The sequence below is a fragment of the Staurois parvus genome, unplaced genomic scaffold (genome assembly GCF_062004578.1).
Source record: "Staurois parvus isolate SC_StPar_1 unplaced genomic scaffold, SC_StPar_1.0 ptg000008l, whole genome shotgun sequence".
NCBI lineage: Eukaryota > Metazoa > Chordata > Amphibia > Anura > Ranidae > Staurois > Staurois parvus.
Window position 1 is genome coordinate 1,284,892 of NW_028317804.1, and position 18,336 is coordinate 1,303,227.

At 40.8% G+C, this 18,336-nt stretch overlaps 2 protein-coding genes across 6 annotated transcripts in view; one reads left to right on the top strand and one right to left on the bottom strand.

Moving 5' to 3' along the window:
• The window catches only part of TMEM94 (transmembrane protein 94), a 226,028-nt gene extending 223,829 nt beyond the window's left edge, over positions 1 to 2,199 (top strand). For all 3 annotated transcript variants that reach the window (XM_089668748.1, XM_089668743.1, XM_089668746.1), the window contains one exon: positions 1,527 to 2,199. In XM_089668748.1, coding sequence (XP_089524874.1) covers positions 1,527 to 1,599 — 73 coding nt within the window. In that variant the 3' untranslated portion in view covers positions 1,600 to 2,199. The remainder of the gene's footprint in view (positions 1 to 1,526) is intronic.
• A 10,106-nt stretch (positions 2,200 to 12,305) lies between these two features.
• CASKIN2 (CASK interacting protein 2) overlaps positions 12,306 to 18,336 on the bottom strand; it is a 115,379-nt gene continuing 109,348 nt past the window's right edge. For 2 of the 3 annotated variants that reach the window (XM_089668760.1, XM_089668778.1), the window contains 2 exons: positions 15,502 to 15,742; positions 12,306 to 12,797 (listed from right to left, as the gene is read on the bottom strand). In XM_089668760.1, coding sequence (XP_089524886.1) covers positions 12,701 to 12,797; positions 15,502 to 15,742 — 338 coding nt within the window. In that variant the 3' untranslated portion in view covers positions 12,306 to 12,700. The remainder of the gene's footprint in view (positions 12,798 to 15,501; positions 15,743 to 18,336) is intronic. The other variant, XM_089668769.1, reaches the window with a different exon arrangement.

Consider the following 18,336-nt stretch of genomic DNA (forward strand, 5'->3'; position numbering starts at 1 on the left):
AAAGAACTACACCACATTTTCCTAAATGTTTCCATTTTGTCCTCCTCCATGTGATATAGCTCCTCCATCATATAGATATTTTCAACTCTATTTATCCATTCATTAATTTTTGGTGCTTCAGGAACCTGCCAAAACTTGAGAATCAGACCCTTAGCCGCACTAATTAAGTGATAAAGTATCCTATTTTTGTATGATTTCACTGAGGGCTCAAAGATATTAAACAAACACCTTCACGGATCTCTCTGTATCGTTATCCCACATATTACCTGAATGAGTTGGGTTATTTTCCTCCAGTAATTCTGTATTTTCGGGCAGCCCCACCACATTTTGCCATTGTACCCCTTTCTCCACATCCTCTCCAGCACAAAGGTGAAATATCTACTTGTTACCTGTGAGCTACATTTTGTGTTATATATAGGGCAGCACAGTGGCTAAATGGTTAGCACTTCCGCCTGGCAGTACTAGGGTCGTTAGTTCGAATCCCAACCACGGCACCACCTGCCTGGAGTTTGCATGTTCTCCCTGTGCTTGCGTGGGTTTCCTCCGGGTACTCCGGTTTCCTCCCACACTCCAAAGACATGCTGGTAGGTTAATTGGATCCTGTCTAAATTGGCCCTAGTATGTGTATGTATGAATGTAAGTTAGGGCCCTTAGATTGTATGCCCTTTAATAGTTAGGGACTGATGTGAATGTACAATATATATGTAAAGCGCTGCAGAAATTGACAGCGCTATATAAATACCTGAAATTAATAAATATACCATCTAGCCATACATTTGTAGTTCATTTCCACTGTTAGGTTTTTACTGCTGTGTTCCCATTAGGGGCTTCCCCCTTTCTGTCCTGTTTACCTGCTGCCAGCTTTGGGTGTAATGTTCTTCAGACAGCTTTTTTGAGCCGTCCCCAGTTGTTGTAATATTTTGTTATGTGGGCCTGTTAGTGTTTTGTTACCGCTTTTGGACTTAGCAATTGTCGCAGGTTGATTGAATCCTGTATCCCCTAATGAATATGAAAATGGGGCTTTTCTACTTGCTGTAAATTTATTTATTTTTTTTAATTTTTGGACTTGTTAGGTAGATGCAGGTCCCACCCCACTGTATTTATGATGTACCCCTATCACTGCCTTTCTACAAAACTGAAACATGCTGGGAGAGGTTAAGCCTCTATATCTACGAAATAGATTTCACTTTCTAAATCCTACTTTTTTCATATCTAGGGCTGTATGCAGGACAAAGAGACATCAGATGTGTAGGAAATTCATGAACTGAAATTCCCTGCTGCATAAAATACAAATGGCAAAGGCTGGGGCTGATCATTTCTTTTTGATATCCAAAGTTCTGAGTGGCAGGAGATGTTTACATCTTAAACCCTCCCCAAATTGCCATCAAGAGACGCATTTAATAATGTTGACACTATTTTTTTGTCTGCTTACTGGAAGTTATGAGTTCTTGTTTGTTTTTTTTTTCTCAAACTGTATGCAACTGTTTTTGCACTTTATAACAGTACATTACTTTTCTTTCTTTCAGGGTTCGTGTCCGTTACCAGAAGAGACAAAAGCTGCAGTTTGAAACCAAACTTGGCATGAATTCTCCTTTCTGATTACACTGTTTAGCATTATGTGCTGTGGTGCTCCTAGATCCCACAGTATCTGATGAGGGGGAGGCAGACAGGACTGGTATAGTTTGACGTCACTGTTGGATAGATGCTGCTGACATAGCTATTTATATCTCACCAAAACCAGCTGTCACCGCCAGTGCCTCCTCCCCACCTCCTGTGCCTCCACAGTCTCCCTGCCTGTTTACATATGTTTAGCAGTTGGAGAAAGCTGAAAATTACCTTCTGCTAGTCTTCGCCCTTCTGCACTGATAGATTAAGGGAGGGGGGACTTCAAATCTGTACCCTAAAATTCTTGCTTCCTGTCACATGCATGGTTGACCCTGCTGGCGCAGAGTTCTGTTTTTCTATAGGTGTCTTGCAGGCCTCTGTGCCACGTGCATGACTTTACTAGCATGGAAAACTTTGTGTCCTTTGAACCACTGGACTGTGCTGTATGCTGCATTTGTGCACAGAGTTAATTGGTAGTTGTTGTTTTTTTTTTTTTTTTTTTTTTTTATGGATGTATATTTTCTTAAAAAAAAGATATTAAGGGAACTGTGGTTTGTACTAAAATGTGTAAATAAATCATGTATATAGACCATTGTTATTGGGTTTAGTGATTATATGCTACTCTATACAGGGACACCTGATGTGGGGGCGTCTTCCCCATTCCATTGAGGTGGGAGTGTCTCCTACATTGAAGTTCACAAAGTAGGTAAATGCCTGGAGCAGTAATTGTTACATGCTAGGAGGGATAAATTAGATTGGTCTTAACCACTACTTTTTTTTTTTACACAGTGCCATTTACTTGGATTAATTCTAGAAATCAGACAGCCAGTTTACTACCCTTTAGAGTAGTTCCAGTATGTAGAAAGGACCCTTAATAGAAATATACATGGATCACTTAATCCTTCACTAGGTAACCGAAGTGCAACTCTTCATCTTCTGCTGGATTGTGAAGTCAATAAAAGAATCAGTAGCAGCTGGAATCTCTTTATTTGGAAAAATTACAATGTATAATATAATGATTTTATGAAGCAAAAGCACCCCCTGTGATGCACATTCTACTAACTGAGAATGTGTAATCTCACACTGGTTAGGGATGTTTTTAACAATTGTCATATTGGCCATTAGTTGATCTGTATCTGTAGAGTTGAGGAATAAGGGTAACCGCGTGATGAATGGATTGAATACACATTAGACCAGCCTTATTCAACTTGAAGGAACCCATGAAATAACTTTCCGGTCTCAGGGACCCCCTGCTAAAGGGTACTATATCTACAACTCATGATATATTAGTGTGATAGTTAGTGGGAAGAATCCTCCTTACATTTTCTATCATTGGGAAGATTTACCTCTTTACAGATGGCTAAAAAGATCAGTGGTGTCAGTGGCAACTTATCCGAAAGGTAGCTATTGCTCAAGGAATCCGTAGCAACCTCTGGAGGGAACCCTGGTTGAAAAACCCTGCATTAGACACTCATAGTACAGAAGCCATATGTTTTGGCAGTGTTCACCACCTTTTTCATTGGTGTTTTGAGACCACACAGCGTTTTGCTTTTGGGCCAAAAATTTCAATTTTGGTCTCATCTGACCAGAGCACCTTCTTCTACATGTTTGCTGTGTCCCCCACATACATGGCTTCTCGCAAACGGGACTTCCTATGGCTTTATTTCAACAATGGCTTTTTTTCTTGCCACTCTTCCATAAAGGCCAGAATTGTGGAGTGCACGACTAATAGTTGTCCTGTGGACAGATTCTCCCACCTGAGCTGTGGATCTCTGCAGCTACTCCAGAGTTACCATGGGCCTCTTGGCTGCTTCTCTGATTCATGATTTCCTTACCTGTCAGTTTAGGTGTATGGCCATGTCTTGGTAAGTTTGCTGTTGTGCCATTGTCGGATGATGGATTGAACAGTGCTCCGTGAGATGTTCAAAGCTTGAGATATTTTTTTTCATAACCTAACCCTGCTTTAAACATCTCCACAACGTTATCCCTGACCTGTCAGGTGTATTGTAACACTGAGAGACAGAATAGCAACAAAAAATTCAAAAGAAATGCATGTCTAACAAATGATGCACTGATTTGCATGTTCATGAGGGAAATATGTATTTGATCCCCTTCACAAAACATGACTTAGTACTTGGTGGCAAATCCCTTTTTGGTAATTACAGAGGTCAGACGTTTCCTGTAGTTGGCCACCAGGTTTGCACTTATCTCAGGAGGGACTTTGGCCCACTCCTCTTGGCAGATCCTCTCCAAGTCATTAAGGTTTGGTGGCTGACGTTTGGCAACTCGAACTTTCAGCTCCCTCCACAGATTTCCAATTGGATTAAGGGCTGGAGACGGGCTAGGCTACTCCAGGACCTTAATGTGCTTCTTCTTGAGCCACTCCTTTGTTGCCTTGGCCTTGTGTTTTGGGTCATTGTCATGCTGGAACACCCATCCACGACCCATTTTCAATGCCCTGGCTGAGGGAAGAAGGTTCTCACCCAAGATTTGACGGTACATTGCCCCATCCATTGTCCCTTTGGTGTGGTGCAGTTGTCCTGTCCCCTTGGCAGAAAAACACCCCCAAAGCAGAATGTTTCCACCACGTTTGACAGTTGGGATGGTGTTCTTGGGGTCATAGGCAGCATTCCTCCTCCAAACACGGCGAGTTGAGTTGATGCCAAAGAGCTCGAGTTTGGTCTCATCTGACCACAACACTTTCAACCAGTCCTCCTCTGCATTATTCAGATGTTCAGGGGCAAACTTCAGAAGGGCCTGGACATGTGCTTTCTTGAGCAGAGGGACCTTGTGGGCACTGCAGGATTTCAATCCTTGTCGGCGTAGTGTGTTACCAATTGTTTTCTTGGTGACTGTGGTCCCAGCTGCCTGGAGATCATTGACAAGATCCTCACGTGTAGTTCTGGGATGATTCCTCACTGTTCTCATGATCATTGGCACTCCACGAGGTGAGATCTTGCATGGTGCACCAGACATAGGGAGACTGACCGTTGTTTTGTGTTTCTTCCATTTGTGAATCAGTGCACCAACTGTTGTCACCTTCTCACTAAGCTGCTTGGTGATAGTTTGGTAGCCAAGTCCAGCCTTGTGTAGGTCTACAATCTTGTCCCTGACATCCTTGGACAGCTCTTTGGTCTTTGCCATGGTGGAGAGTTTGGAATCTGATTGTTTGATTACTCCTGTGGACAGGTGTCTTTTATACAGGTAACAAAATGAGATTAGTAGCACTTCCTTTAAGAATCTTGTTACCTGTATGAAAGACACCTGGTAGCCAGAAATCCTGCTGAGTGATAGGGGATCAAATACTTATTTCCCTCATGAACATGCAAATCAGTGCATCATTTGTTAGCCATGCAATTCTTTTGAATTTTTGGTTGCTATTCTGTCTCTCAGTGTTACAATACACCTACAGTTTGATTTTTAGACTGATCATTGCTTTGTGAGTGGGCAAACAATCAAAATCAGCAGGGGATCAAATATTTATTTCCTTCACTGTATATACGTGATTTTGCATTCACCCAGGTAGAGGAAGCGCGTGCCCTACCCGCACTGCCATTCGCGGCTGTCAATCACCCGGTCCCGGCCGGTAATTACTTGCCTGCGCCCGGTGATTTCCGAAGATCTTTTTTTTTTTTTTTTTTTTTTTTTTTTTTACTAACAGTCCTCCTCCCTGTCAGCTCAGGCACACTGGCTGTGCTGTGCACAGCCATCCAGAGCAGTGTGATTACAGTAAAGCACACTGACATGGCCCCCTAGTAAAATACTCCCTGCACACAGTTAACCCTTTGATCACCCCTCATGTTAACCCCTTCCTGCCTAGTGCCATTAGTACAGTGTCAGTGCTTTTTTGTAGCACTTGTCACTGGGGGATGTCAGTGACATCAAGTCAGTTCCCCCCACTGTCAGAATGTCCGCTGCATTCCCGCTGTAAGCCGCCATTACTAGTGAAAAAATTCCAATATATATACATACTGCCATTTGTAAACAATATAACTTTCACGTAAACCAATTCATTTACACGTATTGGGATTTTTTTTTTTTTTAGCAGACATGTAGCAGAATACATTTTGGTGTAAATTTATGACGAAATTTGATTTATTGGACATGTTTAATAGCAAAAAGTCAAAAATATTGTTTTTTTTTTTTCCTCAATTGTTGGGGTTTTTTTATAGCGAAAAAAAAAAATAACTGCACAGGCGATCAAATACCACCAAAAGAAAGCTCAATTAGTGGGAAAAGAACGTATGTTTCATTTGGGTGCAGCGTTGCATGACCGCGCAATTGTCAGTTAAAGTAATGCAGCGCCTGAATGCAAAAAATGGTCTTGTCAAGAGGGGTAAATCCTCAGGAGGGCACATGGTTAAATTACACACAGGTGGACTCTGTTTACTAATTAGGTGACTTCTGAAGGTAATTGGTTCCACTAGATTTTAGTTAGGGGTATCAGAGTAATAGGGGCTGAATGCAAATGCACACCACACTTTTCAGATATTTAATTTGTAAAAAAAATTTTGAAAACCATTTATCATTTTCCTTCCACTTCACAATTATGTGCCACTCTGTGTTGGTCTATCACATAAAATCCCAATAAAATACATTGATGTTTTTGCTTGCAACACGACAGAATGTGTAAAATTTCAAGGGGCACGAATACTTTTTCAAGGCACTGAATGTGAGATGCCGGGGAACAAAGGTACTGTTTGTTGAATATGTCAGTGTATTGATTTTTAGATCTGTTCACGTGGCAACATTTTTCTATACTTCCTGTTAAGGTACAACATATAAAGTGCACAGTAATGTATTACTGATCACAGTGTATATACACTCACCGGCCTCTTCATTAGGAACACCTGTTCAATTGCTTGGTAGCACAACTTGCTAATCAATCACAAGGCAGCAACTTGAAGTTCAAACCGAGCATCAGAATGGTGAAGGAAGGGGATTTAAGTGACTTTGAACATGGTATGGTTTGTGCTAGACAGGCTGGTATGAGTATTTCAAAAATTGCTGATCTACTGGGATTTTTACACAACCATCTCTAGGGTTTACAGAGAATGATCCAAAAAAGAGAAAATAACCAGTGAGTGGCTGTTGCATTGATGAAAATGCCTTTATGTCAGAGGAGAATGGGTAGAGTAGTTTGAGATGATATAAAAGGCAACAGTAACTCAAATAACCATTCATTACAACTAAGGTATGCAAAATACCATTTCTGAACACACAAGACATCAAATCATGAAGCAGTAAAAGACCACATTGGGTGCCACTCCTGTCTGCCAAGAACAGGCTACAATTTGCACAGGCTCGCCAGCATTGGACAATAGAAGATTGGAAAAACATTGCCTGGTCTGAGTCCCTATTTCAGCTGTGACATTCAGATGGTAGGGTCAGAATTTTGCGTAAACAACATGGACCCTACTTCCAGCATTATAATGCACCATGTCACAAAGCTCAAATCATTTCAAACTGGTTTCTTGAACATGACAATGAGTTCTCTGTACTCCAATGGCCTCCGCAAGTAACCAGATCTCAATCCAATAGAGCACCTTTGGGGTGTGGTGGAACAGGAGATTCACATCATGGATGTAAAGCCGACAAATCTGTAGCAACTGCGTGATGCTCATGTCAATATGGACCAAAATCTTTGAAGAATGTTTCTAACATCTTGTTGAATCTACACCACAAAGAATTAAGGCAGTTCTGAATGCAAAAGGGGATCCAACCCAGTACTAGCATGGTGTACTTAATAAAGTGGCTGGTGAGTGTATGTAGATATTTATCTATCTTTGTGATCTAGTAGACTTTGTACATAATTTACAGCAGGGCTTGAATTTTCTGCTCACCAAATGCAAGGGGAAATCCTTTTGTGGCGAGCACAGATGGAGCGGGTGACTTGCAATGCGATCTCCAGGCCCCGGGGATCGATTTGGGTTCCACGCCTCGTTGTGAAGCCGACTTCCATTTTCTTCTTCGCCACCGCGGGGGACACTTCAGTAGATTTCTCACAAGTGGAAGACAAGGAAGCACAGACACCCATAGCATAGAGCTGGAGGAAACTGGGGAGCTTGATACAGAAGGTGGACACACAGAAATGAGAAGTGTTGCAAGTGCAGAAGACAAACAGCTAGCAAAGAGATCAAAGGAGCTTGAGAAAAAATTTGCAGGAAGATGATGCCAAGACAGTGAAACTATTACTACTCGGTGAGAAACAGATGTTTATGAGAGCGTGCTTGTGTGAGAGTATTGGAGAGACAAAGATAATGATGGAGACACCAAAAAGGTCAATATTTTACAGCAAACAGGTCCATTTATATTAGCATCTGTATATTTTGCAAAGAGATCTGTCAAAGTAGATGTATTCTGTATTTCAGGGATGTGGAATATAAATGTATATGCACAAACCTCATTGAAGAGCTATTTAATATAGTACAGTGTTGCTCCAGTGATTGGCCTAGAGACTTGCCCTTAGTAAACAAACTAATATAAAATAAGTCAGTATTACAAATAGGTTAAAGTTTTTTGGCCATCAAAAGAGGCACTTTTTTCTTCATGCCACACTTCTCTAAGGTCTCTGCTGGAGATTAAAAATACAACATGTTTACAGTAACTATTCCATGTTTTTTGGCATCAAAATAAGCACTTTTTCTTATGCTATACTTCTGTAAACTAAACTTACATCTTTTAAAAGACTTTAGTTACTAAAGTCTCTTTTTAAAGATGCAGGAGATAAAAAAAATACAAAATGTTTACTACAGGTTTAAAGCTGTAAAACTTGATATTTTGATTGCACCCTATTGCTATTAAGCTATTGCTGTTATGTTTAAATTGACATAATAAAGTTGTTATAATTGCAGTTTTTTATATTCTGGACTCTTTATTCTAAAGAAAAATGTAATTTCATAAGCTTTAACCATTTCCCGTCCGGCCGTTGTATGTAAACAGCTGGGCGGTAGCAGTGCAGGGTCGGGTTTATAAACGGCCTCCCCGCCCCTTGCTTGTGCGCGCTCCCTGGCAGCACTGCGATCCGGTGTCCTCTGGAACACCGATCGTCGTACGGGACCTCTCTGCGAGGTCCCGATCATGTGATCACTGATTGGCCAATCAGTGATCACATGAAGAGTAGTAAGCAAGATGTCACTTCTGACATCATAGCTTAATACGTGTGAAATCTGTGAATGATCACAGAAGTCACATGGTACAAGGCTATTCACAACAGCCTTGTACCATGTGACAAGCTGTGACCAATCACAACTCACACAGTAGTTCTCAATGGCTGCAAGAATGTAGCTAGAGAGAAGGAGAAATGATAGCTTTTACACCCATAAAGGCTGGAAAAGCAATCAGTGTAAAAAAAAAAAAAAAATTTCATCACCCCCCACAATTAGTACAGTGTCACCATGTACTGTACTGCTAGGGTGGCAGTATGTAAAAAAAAATAATCATAAATATAAACAAAAAAATAAAAATGTAAAAAAAAAAAAAAGTTTAACCACTTGCCCTCCTGAGGATTTACCCCCCTTAATGACCAGGCCTCTTTTTGCTACTCGGCGCTGCACTAATTCAACTGATAATTGCGCAGTCATGCAATGCTGCACCCAAACAAAATTTTTTTCACACAAATAGAGCTTTCTTTTCGTGGTATTTGATCACCTGTGTGCTTTTTATTTTTCACGCTATAAACAAAAAAAAGACCAACAAAAAGAAAAACTATTTTTTACTTTCAGCTATAAAAAATATATAGTAAACTCAAAGTTAGTTATAAATTTAGGCCAAAATGTATTCTGCTACATGTTTTTGGTAAAAAAAAAAATCCCAATAAGTGTATATTGATTGTTTTGTGTGAAAGTTATAACGTCTACAAACTATGGTATAGATACTGCAATTTACGCCATTTTTTTGCTATACAGTGCTGCGCTAGTTTAACGGAAAATTGCACGGTACCGTATTGGTACATAAATGAAATTTACGTCCTTTTTTTCCCACAAATTGAGCTTTCTTTCGGTGGTATTTGATCGCCTGTGGGTTTTTATTTTTTTGCGCTATAAAAAAAAAGTCTTGACAATTTTGAGAAAAAAAAAAAACAATATTTTGGACTTTTTGCCAGCAAAAAAACCCAATATGTGTACATTGGTTTACGTGAAAGTTATAGGGTTTAAAAATCACAGTATCTTTCCCGCCATTTGTAATTTTTTTTTATACTAATAATGGCGGCGATCAGCGACTTATGGCGGGACTGCGGCGGACATTCTGACACTGGGGGGGGAACTGACTTGGGGTCACTGACATCCCGAGTGACACCAATACAGTAATCAGTGCAAAAAAAAAAAAAACACTGACGTACTAATGGCAGAGGAATGGGGAGGAAGGGGTTAACTTTATTATTCAGTGAAAGGGTTAACTGTGTGAGGGGAGTGTTCTACTAGGGTCGGGGTGTGTACTGCACTGGGGACAAGCTGATCAGGAGAGAGAAACTCTTCTCTCCGGCTCAGCATGTCAGGAGCTGTCAGGGAATTGACAGAAAGCACAGCTACTGCAGCCCTGCTCTCTCAGTGATTGCCGCTAATCGCCGGGACACAGCCAGTAACGACCGGCCGTGACCTGGCAACTGACATCCGAGGCCGTGATCGGCGGGACAGGTAGGGCGGTGGTGCGCCTCGCGCACTCCCCCTACCGGTTTTTGAAAACACACGTTTTAAAACGTAGTTTTGCCCAGCCGTGCTGCCCTGGCAACGTATTTCTACAGTGGCTGGGCGGCATGTGCTTAAAAATTATGATTTTTGGTTATAAACTAATTTGGGGTTTTTTTTTTTTTTACTAAAAAGATAACGGAATAAATTTTGGCCAAGATTTATGATGAAATATTATTATTTATTTGAAAAAAAGTGTTTTTCTTATAAAATTTTGCAAACTTTTGGACTTTGTCATTTACATAGCAAAAAAAATAAAAATCCCAGTGGTGAATAAATACTACCAAAATAAAGCTTTATCTGTCTCAAAAAAATTCATATGGGTACAGTGTTGCATGACCGCACAATTGTCATTCAAAGTGTTATAGCGCTGAAAGCTGGCCTGGACAGGAAGGGGGTAAAAGTGTCTGGACTGGAAGTGGTTAAGAGGGCGTGGTTGGGGGATGGGACAGGGGTGGGGTTGGAGGCGGACCTGGGCAAGGTTGGGTGGGGCAACTGGTGGAGAGTAAGGTTTATGCCTGGCTAGTAAGTCTAGACTCGAACTTTTAAGCCCCGGTTTACAGTACTCCCTTTGATTGTGGTGGGTGGGGCTTTTACTGCTATGTAATTTCATTATATATAAAAGGGTTTAGAGGTTAAAGAGACAGTAGCCATAGCTCTAAAAAAAATAAAATAAAATAAAGGGGGGGGGGAAGGAATTGGTCGGTCATTCTCCAAAAACACGTTAGCTGGTTATTCCATCTCCTGCCGAAGAGCTGATTTTTTGGATTGTATGCTTCATACTCTTACCTTTTAGCTCACTTGGCTTTTGAGTATATTTATTTAGTTTTCTTATATCCTTTTAATTAAGTGCTAATGATAATGCTCTAGGCATTTGCACCCTCTTTGTGTTTTGTGCAGTGTTTGGATTTCCCTGCTCGGAGGAGGGCTGCACCGCCATCTCTTTCCAGTTCAGGTTGCTACAGGATTATTCGAATTTGTTTACGCAATGGGTGCATCTATTGTTTCTGAGGGCTGAAGTGTCAAGTGCTCATTTTTTAAGTTCAAACTGTGTGACAAGCATGGCTCCTTTCATGGACACTGGAGAAATGAATGTAGTCATGAAGGATGGAAAGTGTTATTTTTAAAGTTACCAGGTAAAGAAAAAAAAAAATACAGGCATTTCATCTAATGACTGGTAAGCTGCAATAGTATTCGAGGTCCTTACAGTGTACCTGAACTAAATTGAAAAAAATTTAAATAAAAAAAAAAGGTCAGAGGATAACCTGCCTGGAAATATTTACTCACTTGCCCCTGTGGCATTGTGGGTGCAAGGATAAATTGGCTCACAAACCATACATGGGTTTATGCAGGTTGCAAGTTTAGCAGTGGGTGTGTATCAAAGCAATGACTTTACAACCATTTACATTTCCTCCTTCATTTCATTCTCATCAAACAAAATTTTCATGTGTGACAAAGTCCTCAGAATGTGTAAACAAACAAGGGCACAGCTAGACCATCTTTACCCACATTACCATATTGTGATATTAAAAAAAAAAAACAGTGGAAAAAAAAAAAAAACAGTGGAGTGGTGGACATCTATTTCAGGTGCTCCATTAATAAATGTCACTCCAGAAATAGCCCTTGGCTGACATATGTGCACAATAACATCTTGGAACCAAATCATCCTGGGACGGCTATGTTCACAGACAAGAGCCCATCTGAGTTGCACTGCATCCTAAGATTGTGATTGGTCATAGAGAGACCAGTCACACAATGTAAATAGTGCGTACAGATCTGTGAGCTCTCCACTTCTTCTTTCAATATAGAAAGGAATGAATGACTCATTCATTAGTTCCAGATTAGTGGTTGCAGGAGAGATTTTTTTTTAACCTGTTCCCTCTCCTGTCCAGAAAAGCTGATCGCCATAATGCCTCCACCTATATATTATAACCCCCCAAATCCTTACCCAAGTCCTCGCAAGAAGAAACTCACCAACCTCTTGAAATAAAAGAAAAAAATACTTCAGATATATTCTGGTTAGTAAATATATATATATTTATAGATGTATACATATATATAAAATTACTTTAAAATAAACATTTCTTAAAAAAAGAAAATCAAACATTTACAGTTTCATTGTAGGAACAAGGATTGTACACAAGACAGGGTATGGCAGTATATGCAGAAGCCTGGCAATAAGAAACAGCAGAATATATGCTATTCAGAACTGAATGTCGGTCCAGGTCAATGCCTTATCCCAAGTGCTGCTGCTAAGATTTTAAAATATCCTTAACAAAATTCAGCAGTGTTTCTTGAACAATGGCTGAAGCAACAGTTTGAGGATATTGTCCGCTTTAATTCAAGTGAAGCTGTGCTATCATTCAGTCCCAGCTAAAGTGCCAAAAATAAAAAGGGAACAAGACTCTTCAGTCCAACATGGCTTCCAGCTGCTCAGCAAGGTCATCAAACATTGTACTGATGTCATCCAGGATGTTTTTGGCCAGTGGTGCTGCTGTCTCACTGCTGGAAGAAAACATAGTAAAGTCATTGGAGGCTCTCCATTTTCCCACACCCATCTATAATTGGATTTTGTCCAGTTTCACTTTATTGTAGAAGTCTGCCTGAGGCAAACATTCGGGGTATTGCTGCCCATGGTGCTCAAATATCAGTCTGATGAAAAAGTATAAATACAGAGCATACGTTTTGGTGTAAGCTGAGACATTTATCAAGTAGTCTTAGTTTTCATGGTGCTTATTTAAATGGGAACAATGTTAAACCATGGCTTCTACATATTCCATAGAATTAACAAAGGTTTCAGCCAGAGGACAGTGCAATTAGCTGCTTTCAGGAAAGAGAACCAGTCAGACTTGGACTACAGCACAAAACCTGTGTATTCAGTCATTGTATTGACCACCTCACATGCTATGATTTGATTTATTTTATACAAACCTGGGTCTTCCTCTTCACCTCTTCTCAGGCCTAGGGTGGGCCTTTTCTGATGCAGAAAAGATGAGGCCAGCGTTGCTCTCTGCACTATACACTATTTAACCACTTCCCATCTGGCCCATGTAAATAAAAAACAGCCAGGTAGGCGTGGGTGGCTGTTTATAAATGTCATCCCGCATTCCCTGCCTGGGAGCGCACTCCACCGATCCATTGCCTGCTGTGTGAGGGCCCGATCGTTTGTCACTTCCTGACATCATTGCTTACTACTTGTGAAATCTGTGAATGATCACAAGTATTCACAACAGCCTTCTACCATGTGACAAGCTCTGACCAATCACAGCTCTCACAGTATTTCTCAATGGCTGCAAGAATAAAGCCAGAAAGGAGAAATGATTGCTTTTACAGTCTTTATGAGTGTAAAAGCAATCAGTGTGTAAAAACAAAAAATTCTTCATCACCCCCCACAAGTAGTATGGTAACACTGTACTGCTAGGGTGACAGTATGTTAAAAAAAAAATAAAAATGTAATTTATATAGCAAAAAAATAAAAATCCTTGTGGTGAATAAATACCACCAAGATAAAGTCTTATCGGTCTCAAAAAAATGCTAAAACATTCATATGGGTACAGTGTTGCATAACTGCGCAATTGTCATTCAAAGTGTGAAAGCTGAAAATTGGCCTGGGCAGGAAGGGGGTGAAAGTGTCCAGACTTGAAGTGGTTAAAGAGGTTATCTCTGAACGATACACTCTTTAATTGCCAGGCACTTTCACCCCCTTCCTACCCAGGCCAGCTTTCAATGACAATTGCACAGTCATGCAACACTGTACCGATATTAAATTTTTATAATCTTTTTCACACAAATAGAGCTTTCTTTTGGTGATTAATCAACACTAAAAACAAAAAAAGTTTTAAAAAGCATTTTTCTTTGTTATAAAAATTTTGCATATAATCTTCATAAATTTAGGCCAATGGCTCCCACTACTGTTTCAGCCAATGAGGAGGAATAGTTCCGGGAGAGCTGAGGCTCTCGTGCACATCATTGGATTGAGAGGGGGCTCAGATAAGTATTAGGGGGACTGAGGGAGGAAATGCACACAGAATGATTTTTACCTTTATGCATAAAAGATAGAAAACCTGGTGTAAAAAAACAACTTGCTAAGCAAGATTGAGCAGAAGTCGTATGAGAGAGTTTTTAGCGCCTAGGTGTTCTTTTCTTCTTTTATTGCCTAGTGCCCATTTCTCCTGTAGGCAGTCATACAAATTTAGCGTGCTTAATCAGAGGCTGTGTCCTTTGATTCCTAATAAAAAGTAAATCTTTTTGCCCATTAATCATGAGGAATGAATTTGGATGGGCTGAAAGTAAACCTGTGTTTGCCCGTGCAGGGCAAAGAACTGATTCACATGCATGCCTGCATCAAGGTGCAAAACCTAGTACTTCGGGGTAAGGAGTAACTTGCTTCCTTTCATTACAAGATATAGCGCCAAGTGGCCTCAACTGCAAATTCCCAGTACTAGAACCCTGGGAAAGGGAGAGTCCTAAGAGCTGTTGTATATTTGTTCTAGCTGTTGTATGTACTTCTATAGCACCGTCAATTTACGCAGCGCTTTATTTAGAATTATATATATATTTTGCGCATTCACGTCAATCCCTAATCCTCAAGTAGCATACAATCTAAGGTCCCCAACATTCACATACTAGGGCCAATTTAGACAGGAGCCAGTTAACCTAGCAGCATGTTTTTGGAGTGTGGGAAGAAACCAGATTACCCGGAGGAAACCCACGCAGGCACAGGGAGAACATGCAAACTCCAAGCAGGTGGTGCCGTGGTTGGGATTCGAACCAACAACGCTAGTGCTGCCAGGCGTATAAGCAGCAGCAATTAGGTGAACTGGTTAATTTGCCCTGCATGATAGACTGCTGACTACCTACTGTCATCTATTACACGGTTACCAAAAAGATACCAAGGATTTGTCCCTAGTGTCAACAGAGGTATAGCCCACCATAAACAATATGTATTTTTAAGACTTGCTGGCTGTACACACAGCACTAGTTTTTGATTAAAAAAGGAAGACTACTAACAGTTCCCATGTAAACTAAAAACTATTTAAACTTTTGATAGGTTACCTTCATCTTTTTAATTTTTTGTGTGATTGGAAGATTGCTGATAGGAATTTTCTGGTGATAGCCTAGAACTATAGCTACCCTGAAATGGCAACAGTGTTGTGTCATTTTCTGTTCCCTTCTAGAGTCCCTGTCACATATACCTCCTAGTAATTACCTGATATTTATCTCCTTGGGTCCTTGCCTCACTTCAGGTTTCTGTAGGTCTGTAGAAAGGAAATGTCTTAGCTGCAAGTTCTCCCTGCTCTGAGGGGGCACATTGTTACGTTCCCTAACGAGCGAAGGTGGATCACTTGTCCACAATATGGAGTTTGTGGTAGTAGCTACACTACTTGTCCCCCATGAAGGCTTCTGTAGTACCAGCTCTGGTCCAGATATCACCAAATCAGCATGAGAGCCTGTAGAGCAAAAATGAAGGTAATATTAGTTGGAAGAAGGGCTGCATTGATTCAGAAATCTCTCTGGTAACATATGATGAAAATAATAAGTTAAAATGTCCAAAATCATTCAGATTGACAATTGTGCTAACCAAATGTTTTTCTGTTTTTTTTAAGAGGATAACATGTATACTGGACTGTATAATGTAACTGCTTTTTCTAAATAATTTGTTTCGGGCATGCCAATTTTTTATTTTGTTTTTAACAAAGTATCTAGTCTTAAAGAGCAAGACAATACTGCAGCTATGCAAAAAAAATATATATTCTAATGTGTATATCTGCTAGATATGGAGCTCTAGGCAAAAAAGCAAGCTGGTTGTTAATACCAGGTGATGTAATCAATAACGAACACAATTATTGACTGAAGGTCCTCCATTCAATTCTATAAATCCAAAGATACAAAGGTCACAAGTTGCTAGGGTATGGCTGGTCTCTAAACCCTGCCACTTACTTCTGTGACATTGGCTCTTTGATTATGTTCTGTATCCAGTGGCATAGATATCCGTTCTAACTTGCTTTGCTTGTGCTGCACAGCACACAACTAAAGAATAGACTGGTTCAGGGGCAGACTGACCATTTGGAAACTCGGGCACTGCCCGAGGGCCCGGGGTCAGTAGGGGGCCCCATGAGATGCCCCTGGTACCTTTTTCATAGGCTTTTTTGAGTTTGGGCAAGGACACAGGGGCCCCATGATCCCCTATTGCCCGGGGGCCCCATGAGTTGTCAGTCCGCCCCTGGACTGGTTCATAATGTGATGGCAAGTTGATCAGGTACCCAAGAAAGACCTAACGTTGACTTTGCTCATAGTTAACAAAAACCCAGAAAGACCCTTTTCAAAATGGTGGCAGATAAGTGTTCTTTATCTTAGGTCTCCTTAAATATGCATTTCAGATGTTCTTATGGATGAACTTCTTGCATAATGGTTTTACCATAAAAGAAATTCTGGTGCTTGAGGCATCTCGCCAGTGTCAAAATCACTAAGGCTGGGCTCACACTAGAGCGGACAGCTGCCAAAGCACTTTACCTATCTGCTCCCGACTGTGCTAGGGGTAGTGGGGTGCATAAATCGATGCAGCACACAGCCCCCCTTTTTTTGTTGGGCAAACTTTATTTGAAATGTACAAAACATACATTTAATTCATGGAGCAGTACAGAGATGTGCTGCACTGCCATACAGTGCCACACTATCCTGTACAGTGTGCTGCAATAAAATGCAGCAGCTCCTGGCTGCATTGCAGTGTGAATGGGACACAGAGGAAACAATTATTTTCTGTGTGTCCTTGGGGTGGCAGATGTTTTACTGCATTGTAAAATGCCTGTCATTGCACAATGTGTGAATTAGCCCTAAAATTCAACTTGCATTATCCTAAGGCAGCCTTTCTCAACCGGGGTGCCACGAAGAGTTTTCAGGGGTGCCGCAGCAAAACTATGAAACTTTTCATTTGGTTCCTATACCACAGTGGCAGCAGAGGGAAAGTGCCCAGCTCTATGCTAGAAGTTCTGTGTATAAATTCTGAGGCCCGTGAATCTCTCCATTTGCCCAGAGTAGCGGCAGTGTCTGCAATGTTTTACAGCACGTGATCTGAGCCCGAGCACCTTATCTGATCTCACTCCTCCATGTGTGCTGTAAGTGTCTGCAGCTTCTCCACTCCCTCTCTGCCCGGTGTCAGCAGCGGAATGTGCAGTGTCCAAGCTCAGCTGTTCTGAAGAGCCTGCTAGTTATTCCACCCTATCTGCTCCTGCTCTCGTCTATACAAGCCAGCAGCAGTGTTCACAGTTTACTGTCTTTCTATCTGTCGGCAGCTACATCAGAGTTTATCAGTCAGCTTTTTAACATTGAATACAAGCCTGTTAACTCTATGAGGATACATGAAATGCTGCTTCACACTGCCTTCTGCTAGGGATCCTGTTGGAGATCCCATTGATTTTGTTAGCTCTATATATAAATCACATGCAGAGTTCAGTGGTTACTAAAGCACCAGTCAGTAGTTAGGAATTAACAGTTCAGTAGTTAGTAACGTATCATTCAGTAGTTAGTACAACCTACAGACTACAGCCTCACAAACTACATTTTAGGGCTTGTTCATACCAGGTAATGCAAAATTGTGCATCTTCCCACACCGCACAAAAAGGCTAATTGTTAATAGCACTCCCACACATCTAGCAAATGCACTTGCATTCACATCTGCTAAAATGCATGGTACCACAATACCATGCATTTTGGTTTGGCACAATTTTAAAAATCATGCAGGCACCTTTTTTTTTTAAAAAAAACTGTCCTAAGGTGCTCAACCATCACAGATTTTCTTACTAATGGCTGAGTTTTAGGGGTAATTCACACATTGTGTCCTTGTGGTGAAAGATGTTTTACAATGCAATAAAATGTCTGTCACCACACACAGAAAACAAATGATTCCCATGTGTCTCATTCACATTTCACTGCAGTATGCTACATTAATGCATTTGATCGCAGCGCACTGTACAAAGTAGATTAAAAGTCAAACTTTTCACCTACAAATTTAGCACAAGTTTTGGGTGGACTTGCTCTAGTGATT